Raw genomic sequence first — 12,592 nt, 5'->3', positions numbered from 1 at the left:
AATTAAGAAGGAAGAACTAGTGGGCCTCCACTTCAGCCTTTTCTCTTGCAAAAAGGAGCTATGATATCAGAAAGATCCTCCAAGGACAGCCAGAGAGGGCTCCCCACGCCTGGAGGAAACCGCTGACCTGACTTTCCAGGGGCATGTTGTAGACTTCGGAGTCCAGCAGCATCGTACAGGCACTGAACGGGACAGCCTGGTTAGCTATTGTCCGCGCTGCTCGGCAGTGAACCCGCAAGATCTCCTGTTCACAGGAAACAATCAGCTTTTCCTGAAAACAAGAGCAAGAAGTGATTGAAGCAGAGGACTGAGATCCAGTCAACAAGTTCTCCCATCTTGATCCTCTCAAAAACATTCTTACCCGTTCTATGCTGTGCTGGAGACGCAGTTTCCCCCTTACAGTCTCCTGCTGCTTAAATAATTCCTTCAGTGGTTCTGCCAGAGATGGCGGTGGGGCAATCTGCAGACCCAGAGAGAAGCATACACCAGTTATATGTGGCTGACAGAGCCTTTAGCTACTGTCAATGACAAGGAGTGGCAGTAACAGGAAGCTTCCTTTACTTCTTTCCCCAAGTTGAACTGATTATTTCCAAAGGCCAATCGGCTACCCACCCCATGATGCAGCATGACTTTTGCCAGGTCAGTCTTTCTGGATTCCACAGGCAGCTAGGTAATGCCATATAGTGCACAGAGCACCGAATTGGGGTCCAATTCCACCTGAGACATTCACTCGTTATGTGACAATGGGCACGTCCCTTAACCTGTCTGCTCATGTCTCCCAGATATAAATAAAATAATGGCATATAGCAGGCACTTACTATATGTCTCTTCCCTTTCCTTCCCCTGTATTAAAAGGAATTAGCAGGCTTGCATAAAGTTGCTCCAAAACCATCAAGCTCTACTCAGCTCAACACTATGGAGGGTTCCATGGGCCTAGTACCAATGGGGCTAGCAGAGTTCCCTCAGCCCCTCAGCAGTCTTAAATGGTTCCTACCCTAGATTCTGCCTCCCCTGCCTCAAGAAATCTTGATTCCAACTTGGATTTGCTCAGTGCTACCCTGAGGCTTAGATCCCAAATCCTTTCCAATCCTTTTCCCCTACAGAACTATTCTCTTCAGCTTTACCTGGGCACTTAACTCTCATTTAGAATATAAGTAGTTCTGGGGCAGCTAGATGGCACAGTAGATAGAGCATCAGCTCTGAAGTCAGGAGGACCTGAGTTCAAATTTGATCTCAGACACATAACACTTCCTAACTATGTGACCCTGAGCAAGTCACTTAACCCCAAATGCCTCAGAAAAAAAAAAAAAAAAAAAAAAAAAAAAAAGAATATAAGTAGTTCTCCTACTTATAGGACTCAGAAGGACTGAGGTTATAACTTTCCCTCAGTATGGAGAACTCGGTGAATTCTACAGTGACTTACATCTTGAACAATCTTTATTTTTACCACGGCCAAATGGCTGCTACCCATAATAATGCATATTAGTTTCCTTCTTATGAGTAAGTAAAAAGACTATAAGAAATCTAATATTGAGGAAAACCAAGTTTCTTTTTTTAAAAATGAGGAAGGACTTTATATGAAAACAAAGAAGAAAAAGGATTCAAAGAATGAGGAAGCACTTTATGTGAAAACAGAAGAAAAAGGATTCAAAGATAGTACAACAGAGAATAGAAGAAAGAGGGCAACCAAACACTTGGAGTCAAAAGCAGATATTCCCAAAGAGGAGATACAGGCTGAAGATAAACCTGCCTCACAGGGATTAGATAAAATCATGTACTTACCCAGAAAATTAAAAATAAAAATCAGGTTATTGAAAATGAAAAGGAAGTAGAAGGGAGAAAGCTATTTAAGTAAATACACTAAGCTAGATGCAATGATAATCAGTCTAGCAGGAAAATCACTTGGAAGATCACACACAGGAAAATAAAATGCAGACCAGGAGCCACTGAAAACACAATGCTTTAGAAGCAAGGTGATGGCCCTGGAATTAAAAGACCAATCTTCACATCCTAATTATCACCAATGTAACTCTGTCAAGTTATTTAATATCGTTTTGGGACTGTTTCATCATTGGTAAAATGATGGGGTTGGGGTAAAGCTCTGAGATTCTTCTAATACTAAAACTATAATTTTAAGTCTTTACCCAAAGAAATGAATAAAGTATGAATAACAGGCAAAATAAACAAGGCAAATCTCTCACTGTAATTCTTACTAAGATTTGGTGGAATAAGAACTATGACAAGATGGCGGCTTTGGAAGAGGATTCCAAAGTCAATGAAAACAGAATAGGTGACAGAGCAGTAAGTGACACTGTATTTAAGAAAACATAGAATCAGAGCATGCTAGGAGCATTTCAGTGTTGACCAACAAAAAGAAAAGAAAAACAATACTATCATCAGAATAGAATGCTGTTGTTTATCCTTCATTTTCCAAGAGTATAATATCATCACGGGGAATGGACTGGACTGCAAGAAGCTCTTGCTAAGCACTCTTCAGGATTGCTCATCTACTTTTGGTTTCCACCTGTCAACTCTCATAAGCACATACTAAAAGCCTTGGAGAAAAAGGCAAAAGGGAATAAGGTTGACATTGTTAGGACACAATAGTGATTTCAGATGTCATATTTCCTGGAGTTCTCTCTCAATTTAAGATGGATCGGGATCAAGAAAGAATACTTTCTTGATTTGCCTTATTGAAAATATCAGCATTCAAAATGCTGAGTAACTTCAAAAGGGAAATCATATTCTGAATTTCATTTTTACCGCTAAAGAAGAACTGGTATCCACTGTGAAAATGTCAGCCTCGGATGCTCAAAAAGTTATCAAACTGTGCATACCCTTTGATCCAGCAGTGTTTCTACTGGGCTTATACCCCAAAGAGATACTAAAGAATGGAAAGGGACCTGTATGTGCCAAAATGTTTATGGCAACCCTGTTTGTAGTGGCCAGAAGCTGGAAAATGAATGGATGTCCATCAATTGGAGAATGATTGAGTAAATTGTGGTATATGAATGTTATGGAATATTATTGTTCTGTAAGAAACGACCAGCAGGATGAATTCAGAGAAGATTGGCGAGAACTGATCATGAACTGATGCTGAGTGAAATGAGCAGAACCAGGAGATCATTATATACCTCAACAACAATACTGTATGAGGATGTATTCTGATGGAAGTGGATTTCTTCGACAAAAGAGAAGATCTAACTTAGTTTCAATTGATCAAGGATGGACAGAAGCAGCTATACCCAAAGAAACACTAGGAAATGAATCTAAACTGCTTGCATTTTTGAGATCTTCTTCCTGGGTTATTTATACCTTCTAAATCCAATTCTCCCTGAGCAACAAGAGAACTGTTCGGTTCTGCACACATATATTGTATCCAAGATCTACTGTAACCTATTTAACATGTATAGGACTGCTTGCCATCTGGGGAGGGGTGGAGGGAGGTAGGGGAAAAATCAGAACAGAAGTGAGTGCAAGGAATAATGATGTAAAAAATTACCCTGGCATGGGTTCTGGCAATAAAAAATTCTTATTAAAAAAAAAAAGTCTTTAAAATAAAAAAAAATTAATTTAATTTAAAAGAAAGGAAGGAAAGGAAGGAAAGGAAAGAAAGGAAAGGAAGGAAAGGAAGGAAAGGAAAAGAAAGAAAGAGAGGGAGAGAGAGAGAAAGAGAGAAAGAAAGAAAGAAAGAGAGAGAGAGAGAGAAAGAAAGAAAGAAAGAAAGAAAGAAAGAAAGAAAGAAAGAAAGAAAGAAAGAAGAAAGAAAGAAAGAAAAAGAAAGAAAGAGGAAAGAAAGGAAAGAAAGAGGAAAGAAAGGAAAGAAAGAGGAAAGAAAGGAAAGAAAGAAAGAAAGAAAAAGAAAGAAATCTAGATTCCAGAAGAATGGATTTGAAAGAGTTCAGAGGAAGGATCAATAGGATGCCATGGACTAAAATCCTCTACTGAAAGTCATCCCACACAGGAGGGATGGGAACTGCTCAAAACTAAAATTTTGAATATAAAAAAGAGAAGCAATTCTCATGGGGAAAAGAAAGTGGTTTATAAAGAGACTGACAGATACACAGAAAACACACATACCAATTTAAAATTTTTTTTTTAAATGGAAGGAAGGCTGGAAAAAGCAAATAGAAACAAAAGTATAACATGATTCTGTAAGAATTATGTCAGAAGTGTTAAAAATTCAGATGAGCTGAACCTAGAGCGGAAAAATAGGTAATACACTTAACTATAAGCACACAATTCACAGCATTAAATGACTAGAGTAATCTAAAACTTTTGGGGGGAAGAGTTCACAATTTGACAACATTTACTAGGAAAACTGGAGAGCAGTTTGGCAGAAACTAGGCATAGATCAGTATCTTATACCTCATAACAAGATACAAAATGACATAAAGAGCGATAGCATAAGTGATTAGGGGGAGCATCATTGTTAGATCTGTGGATAAGAAAAAGAGTTTATGAATAAAATAAAAGATAGAAAAGACGACAGGAAGTAAAACATCATTCTGATTATATGAAATAAAGTTTTTGTACAAACAGTACACAACTAAATTTAGAAGCAAAAGAGGAACCTGGAAGGAAAATTTTACAGTAAGTTTTTCTGATAAAGGCTTTGTATATTAAATTTTGGGGAATGGAGTCAAATCTATAAAAATAGAAACTAGTCCCCAATTAGACACTGGTCAAAGAATATGAACAATTTTCAGAAGAAGAAATCAAAGTTATCAATAGTCACATGGGGAAAAGACTCTAAATCACTATTGATTAGAGAAATTCAAATTAAAACAACCTCTGAGGTCCTCATCGATACCACTACTAGATCTATATTCTAGTTCTTCTTGTGATGGCAAATAATTGGAAATCAAGGGGATGCCCATCAATTGGAAAACAGTTGAATTTGTTCAGTTTGATGAACATCCCCTTGATTTCCAAGTTGTGGCATATAAATGTGATGGAAAACTATTGTGCTACATAAGAAATGACAGGCAGATGTTTTTAGAAAGACCTGGGAAGACATATAAACAGATGCAAAGTGAAGTGAGCAGAACCAGAAAATCACTTGGAACAGCAATATTGAAAGGATTATCAACACAATGATCCAAGATAATTCTAAAAGACCCATAAGGAAAAATCCTCTACCTCCAGAGAGAGAACTGATGAACTCTTTGTCCAGATGTTTTTATTTCCTTTATTTTTCTTGTTTTTTTCTTTTGTGACATGGCTAATAAGGAAATGTGTATTCTATAATTTCACATGTATAAGCCAGGAGGAAAAAAATTGGTAACTCAAAATTTTAAAGAAAGAATGTTAAATTTTTTTTTAACATATAATTGGAAAACAGATAAAAAAGGATCAAAGAAGAAAGAAGACAGCTGAGGTAGGATAGTTTGAGAAGGTAGAGAGAAATTCTCAGCTCTTATTTTACATTTATTTCCTAAGCCAAACAGAATAATTAAGATAGTTCAATAAGGATCTTGTTCCAAATGGGAATAGGATGTCTAATTGTTTGTGCTGAGCTCAAAACATCAGGCACGCTATCCTATGATGAAAAAAGATACAGATCTAATTACTAAGCATTGTGGAAAACAACACACACACACACACACGAATGATTTTTCAAATATCCTAAGCTTCCAATTCAAACAATAATTCCTATGACTTATTTCTCCATGTACCCGAGTTATAAATATAAAAAGTTATACCATTCACATTATTATTTCTAACTGTTCTACTTTATAAACTCTGAAATTCCTTTATTGGATAATCACCTATTGTTCCATTATTCCCAGACCCCTAATCCTGTTCTTTGTCTTCTTCATGGCTACGCCTCCTGTTCTAACTCCCCTACCCTGGCTACATTCAACTCCTTTCCCTATTGGTGAAACAACTTAATCCTACACTATTCTCTGCTTTCAGATTGCCCAGACCCACTGGTTACCAAACCTCAACCTTGGATTACTCTTGACACCGCCTGCCTTACAAAAATGCTGACTTGGGTATCATCTCACCTCAACTGATCCCTTACTGCAGCAAGGCCAACATTTTATTTCTCCCTAATTGAACCACTAGTCCACTCACTCTCCACAGCAATTATGCTAAACATTCTCCTCTCGCTTTTAGCTCCTTTTCCCTATTCTCTCAACTAAAGACCCCAGCAAAAACAAGGGGGGGGGGGAGGGGGGAGGGAGGGAGAGAGAGAGAGAGAGAGAGAGAGAGAAAGAGAGAATTTAATGAGATTTCTCCCTTCTCCATTTTTATTTTATATAAATTAAGATACTTCCCCTCTATATTTTCTGTCTCACACATTCTCATTTAGGGTTTTTCATTGTCAAGGCCAAGGCTTCTGACATGTACTCTTGATGCCATTTCTTTTAGCAGACTGAATATAAGAATACAGAAATGTGAAGGGGGGAAATCTCTTATCTGTTGACTTTGACGTCCTTCAACCTAAAAAGACGTCCATATTTCCCCTACTCTTAAAACCTCTCTCTGCAGTCAAATATTTTCCCTGATAGCTATGTCATCAAGGTCACAAGAATATATTAAGCACCGAGAGTGCTAAGCACTGTGCTGAGTGTTGGGGATACAAAGAAATGAAAGAGTCTCTTCTGAAGGAGCTCACAGTTTATCATCACATGCAATCAATAACAGTTGTCCCTTACACACGGAAGGGGTTGGGATGCCAGCACAATTGTGATCTGAAAAATCTACACAAAAAGTTTTAGCCCTCCAGAAAGAAAAGTCTGAATTTTTCCTTTTCTGAGTTTACTGTACCTTATTATAAAATTTGGGTTGTTATTATGCAATAGTATTCATTATTTTTATCTCTTTCTCAGTTTTTAAACTTTTTCTGTGTCATCTGCTGGCCTTCAAGTGTGGTTTCCTGCTTCTGCAGAACTCCCCCCAAATTCTCATTTAATTTTTCATGCCAGCCTATGACTAACTGAAACTGTGATAAGAAAAATCACAATGTGGAGGGAATACCTATATATATATATAAATGATATATGCAAAATAAAATGAAAATAATCACAGTGAATAAGATTAAGGAGGACTAGGCTTCTTATAGAAAGTAGATCTTTATTGGAGTCTCGAAGGAAGGCTAGGGAAGCAAGAAGTTAACAAAAAAGGAGAAAGAGCTAAATATGGCAGAAAGCCAGTAAGCACGAATGACATCAAGCTGTCTTGTGTAAGATAACAGAAAAAAAAAAAAAAATGAATGTAAAAGAGTTGCAGAGTTATGCAGAAGGGAGTAAGATTTAAGAAGGAAAAAGGAGTAAAGGGTCAGATTATAAAAGTCTTTAAAATCAGGACTTTATACAGTGTGTGTATGCTTGTACGCACCTTGTACAAATATAAGTAATGGTAGCACACCAGAGTGATAGCAGTGTCAAAGGAAAGAAGGAAACTTATATGTGAGATGAGGGGAAGGTAAAATAACAAGATGTGTCAGGTGATGGGCTATAGGTGAGAGAGAGTAGAACTGAGGTTGGGCACCTGGGAAGATGGTGGTACTCTGGAAAGTAAAAGGGAAGTGAAGAGAGCAGATAGGGTCATTTTGGGAGAAGGGGAGAGAAGGTAAATCAGTTAAATTCTGGACATGCTGAGTTCCAGATGTCGATGGGAGGTCAGGAGAGAGGTTAAAACTGGACAGGTAGGATAATTAAACTCTACAGAGGGAGAAGGGGACAACTGGCTTCTCAGGAGATGACAGCCATTAGAATTTTGACTCCACGATGAATAAGGATCATAATAGTACCTATACCCTAGGTTGTTGTGAATCAAATGAAACATTTGTACAACACTTAGCCCACTGCCTAACGCAAAGTAGGAGCTTAATAAATGCATGTTGTATTCCTGAAAGGGGTGGGTAGCTCTAAAGGGATGTTGGGGAGACTGATGAGATCACTGAGATGGGGACTATTAACAATTGAAGAATTAATTCATGTAGGTTCTAATCTTCTCTCTCTCTATCCCTTCATGGCTTACCGTCTTGGAAAGCCATGACATTCAGTGCATCTTCCCTTTTCCTCTTACTACAATGGAAACCTTTTACCAATGGTTCTAGCTTCTGACCTCATCATCCAAAGGAAACTTCTCAGGAAACTTCTATCTCCAAAGTTACCAGTAATCTGTTATCTGACAAATCTCATAGTATTTGCTCAATCCTCATCCTTCTTATTATCTCTGTAATATCTGACAACATTCACTGTCTTCCCCTGGTTCTCTGCAGTGCTGCTTTTCCAGATTTCTTTGCAGATTTTTCATCCATGACATAGTCACTATCAATATTCATATCACTGCCCTAGGGCCCCTCCAACTTTATATTATTTCATTTAGTTATGTTAAATCTGTGGTGTTCAATATTTATATATTTGTATAAATGATCACTATATCTCTCTGTTTGACCCTAATCTTTCTGCTGGACTCCAGTTCCATACCAAGTGCCTGCTGGACATATTGATTGATCTGTATAACACAGACACATCTGAAGTTCACTATGTCCAAAACAGAAATCCTCTGTCACTATTTGATATCAAGAAGAATGTTTCCAGGCACCAAGGATCCCAATCTTGGTGTCCTCTCTGCCTATTCAGTTTCATCCCACATTTCCAAATTGGATCATTTTGAACGTTACTTTTTTTTTTTTTTTGGACTGTATTCACATCCCCTTCAAACTCAACCTCAAGACATTCCATTTTAATGCTACCCACCCAGCACCTATTCCATACCAGGTAATATGCTTTGCTCTTCTTGTTCATTAGAGACCCTTCTGTAGCATAGTAGATAAGTCCTGGCCTTTGAGTTAAGAAACTCAAGTTCAAATCCAGCTGCATTCATCCACTAGCTGTGTAACCCTTACCAAGTCATTTAGCTTCTGTGTGCCTTTGTTTCCTCATCTGAAAGAGGAATAATAGCACCTACCTACCACGGTTGTTATATCAAAGAGTTATTATCTAAAGTGCTTAGCACAGTGCCTGGAATATATATGAGTTTGTCTAACAAACCCATCCTTCCTTCCTTCCTTCCCTCCACTCATATATACACAACTCCAGCTGACGTCGTTATCAATTTGCACTAATGAGTTGGTTTACCTGCCTTAAGTCTGTCCCAACTCCAAGCCACCATCCACTTGACTGTCAAGGTGGTTTTTATCTAAAGCACAGTTCCCTAGCATCAAAGTCCACCGCTTGGCAAGGAAAGCTCATAAGGCTCCTGCCTACATTTCAATTCATCTCATATTTTATGATCATTCTGCCCCAGATACCTACCATTCCTTATATCTGAAGCCATCTGGTTTCTGAGCCTATAGTGTTCTGCCCCCTCACCATGATGCTCAAATCCCACCTTCTGAGGAATGCCTTTCCTGAGCTGCTTACTTGCTCATGCCTTCCCCTGTTATAACTAATTGCCTTCTCCTCTAAAAATTATCTACTTTTCTAGTTTTTTCATATGTTATGGCTTCTTGAGTGTAAAGATCATTGTAAAATTGGCTTGTCCCAGTTTCTGTCACGTAATGCTTAATAAATGCCTGCTGACTGTGTAGTACTGATAGTCTAATGAAGAAAGACAAATAATACTGTTTGGATATTCCAAGAAGGGAAATGAAAGCCACTTTCAAAAATGTGGAAGAAAATAGTTTTATGTTTTTATGGAACTAGTTAACATCCTTAGGTGGGAATATCCTCACAATTACTCTTCATGTTTAGGTTAAAAAACAAGGAAAAGAATGAATCAAAATTGGTACCAAACCCCCTGCTTTCTTCTGAGGCAGGGCTCAAATATTCCTAGAAGAACCTCGATCAAATCTAAGCTACTTTTTAAAGGACTTTCACCTTGTTGCTGGAGCCATTAGCAATTTACAGTAGTTGTTCGAACAGGTGTTTTGATATACCACCTTTGCTGTTAGCAATTTAAGGCTTGTTTATCCAATCTTATAGAACACACCCAGTTTTAAAACAGGCTCTGGTATTTCCTTAGCTTTCTAAAAAGGAAGGTGCCTTGAGGAACAGGAAGCATTTAAAATGGAGTCTGATGATACAATTCCAAGTAATCCTATTAGGGAAAATGGGGGAAAGCCTTAAAATTAAGAAAAACAAAAAACAAAAGAAAAAGGGGGTATCACAGCTCTGTTTTGATAAGGACATATATAAAATTCTGTGATTCTGAAGAGATGAAACTAAAGGCATGAAACAGAGAACAAAAGTAAAAACATAACCCAGTCTTGTGAGGACTGGATTCAAAGGTTAAAGCCCAGAATGCAGTGACTTTCTAAGATAGCAGAAGGGCAGGAGCAAAAGACAAGTAAGGGATTGGGATGCTGCCTACTACAGGTCCTGGATAAGAAAATATGCAAACCTCTGTTCTCTGCACTAGGAAGAATTGACTTTTTTTTTTTTAAACAGAGAACAGAACAAATGTTGGAAAGAGAACTGAACCTCATGAGAGACATTTAAGTGCTTGCCTACCTACTATGTGCCGAGCACTGTACTAAGAATAAAAGAGAACATTTAGTGCTTTACAAATTCCAAGTTACTGGGTCATGATAGATACTTACTGGGAAACTTAAAGATGAAGTTATAAGAATGGCAGTTCCTGGTACTTTATGGGGGACAAAAAGACAGGGAGAATGGAAAATTATCCTGGGGGAATGGAGACTTGAAAACGTGTCAATTTGTGCCAATTAAAAAAAAAAAAAAAAAAAAAAGCTCATTCAAAATGTTAGGCCAATGAGTTATGTTCACTCCTGGCATAATTTTAGGACAAATAAAATTAAAGGAACTGTCTGTGAGAGAGAAGAAATGTTCATTATTGAGTTAATCTTATTTTCTTTCTGAAAAACGTTACTAGAGGCAGGTAAATGCTACAGACCTATAGTACCTGGATTTAAATGTTCAAATCATGAATTTCAGCAAGGAATCTTAACAGTGTCAGATAGAATTTCATGACAGTACAGACTCAGAACTGGATAAATGTCTGGCCCCAAAGAGTGTGGGGTATTTAAAGTATTCATGACAGCCTGACACAGGATTTTGGCCTTGGTCCAGATAATATTTTCTCTCCTTTTTTATCTAGTTCACTAACCCCCTTCCCCCAAAAAAACATTAATTGTATAGATGACCAAAAGATAAGGATAATGTATTAGTTGTCAGAACTGGGACTAAAAAAACCCAAACAAGCTAAGCAGAGCAGAGAACTAAGGTGATATTAAGATTAAATTTATTCCTATTAAATGTCAAGTCATGTGTTTTAAATTTTAAAAACCAAGTATATAAAGCATAAAATGGGGATGATATGGCCAGAGAGCAGTTCACAAAGAAAAAAAACAAAAACACAAACTTGATAGTTCACTTGAAAAAAAGTTTATACTGCGTGGCCAAGTCATACCTGCAATGTGGTATCAAATTCTGAAAGATGTTTTTTAGGAAAAATACTGACAGGATGGTGCATGTATTCAAAAATATGACCAAAAAACATGATGGGGAACAAAAACAGACCATCTGAGACAGGATCAGCTAATATAACTGGAAATGTATAATCAAGAGAAGACATCCATTTAGGACTTTACCTTTCCTAAACTTTTATGTCTCCAGGGGCTCAGCCCAGAAAACGATAGATACTACAGAATAATTAACATACATTTGTTTTAAGTATAGGGGGGCAAGATCACCACCCTCACACATATGTGTAGTATTAATTCCACATTAGATGAAGGTCCTAAATGGCAGACAGAACTAGAACCCAAAGTTCTTTGTGGAGGCAAAATTTGATTCAAAAAATACAAAACCCTCTATAGCAATTCAAGCTCTCCAGAAATGGGATAGGATGGTTGAAGACATATCAAGTTCCTTGTCCCTGCAGTCTTTAAGCGAAATGATATAAAAAGGATTCTTGTCTTAGCTCTGTGTTATACCAGACGGGTCTAGAAGGCCCTTCTTGTTCTGAGATTCCATGATCTGATAATAAAGAATAATACTAAAACTGGCAACTAAAACTTTATCATTAAGAAGAATGTTGAACATTCTCAAAAAAATGGCATGTCCTGTCAATATTCAGGGAAGTGTCCCTCTTTCCACAGAAGAGGAATCTGTAAGAATCCTCAACCTGCCTCTCAAGGTGCTTGAGAAGGTAGAGCCTAATAAGCTGACCTTTGTCACCAACAACATTATGCTTTACAAGCACCAGTTGGAAGGATTAATTTGGCAAAAAGCCTAAAGATAAAATAAGTAGACTACTGAGGCTTGATTACTAATGAAAAAAAAAAAAATTAGGGGCTACACTAATGATAAGTGATTAATTTTTTCTCACTCTTTTCCAATTTCACTGTGGCTGACAGCACATTAGATTATAGACTCCAAAAAACTGTATTTAAGGCTTGGAAAACCTGACACAAACATTTCACCTTTCTCATCCCCTGAAAATATATAAAAATCATACTGTAATCAAAATTTTCAAAGATAGGCAGATTTTTCAAAAAGTGATTCTATATATTTAGTAAATACTGAGTACTGATCTCTTAAAAAGAAAAAGTCATAACGGTTCTTTTTAACAATGTGGTAATTCAAGACAATTCCAATAGACTTGGGAT

General features: G+C 37.4%; 1 protein-coding gene and 1 long non-coding RNA gene across 6 annotated transcripts in view; one reads left to right on the top strand and one right to left on the bottom strand.

The window, feature by feature from the left end:
* ANKRD11 (ankyrin repeat domain 11) overlaps positions 1-12,592 on the bottom strand; it is a 328,516-nt gene that overhangs the window by 6,271 nt on the left and 309,653 nt on the right. For all 5 annotated transcript variants that reach the window (XM_031950121.1, XM_031950120.1, XM_031950122.1 and 2 more), the window contains 2 exons: positions 362-460; positions 128-271 (listed from right to left, as the gene is read on the bottom strand). In XM_031950121.1, coding sequence (XP_031805981.1) covers positions 128-271; positions 362-460 — 243 coding nt within the window. The remainder of the gene's footprint in view (positions 1-127; positions 272-361; positions 461-12,592) is intronic.
* The window catches only part of LOC116421308, a 64,957-nt gene that overhangs the window by 36,679 nt on the left and 15,686 nt on the right, over positions 1-12,592 (top strand). The window lies entirely within an intron of this gene.

This window comes from Sarcophilus harrisii, chromosome 2 (genome assembly GCF_902635505.1).
Source record: "Sarcophilus harrisii chromosome 2, mSarHar1.11, whole genome shotgun sequence".
Taxonomy (NCBI): Eukaryota; Metazoa; Chordata; class Mammalia; order Dasyuromorphia; family Dasyuridae; genus Sarcophilus; species Sarcophilus harrisii.
The sequence above is the reverse complement of the archived record's forward strand: the minus strand, read 5'-3'. Positions and strand labels throughout refer to the sequence as shown.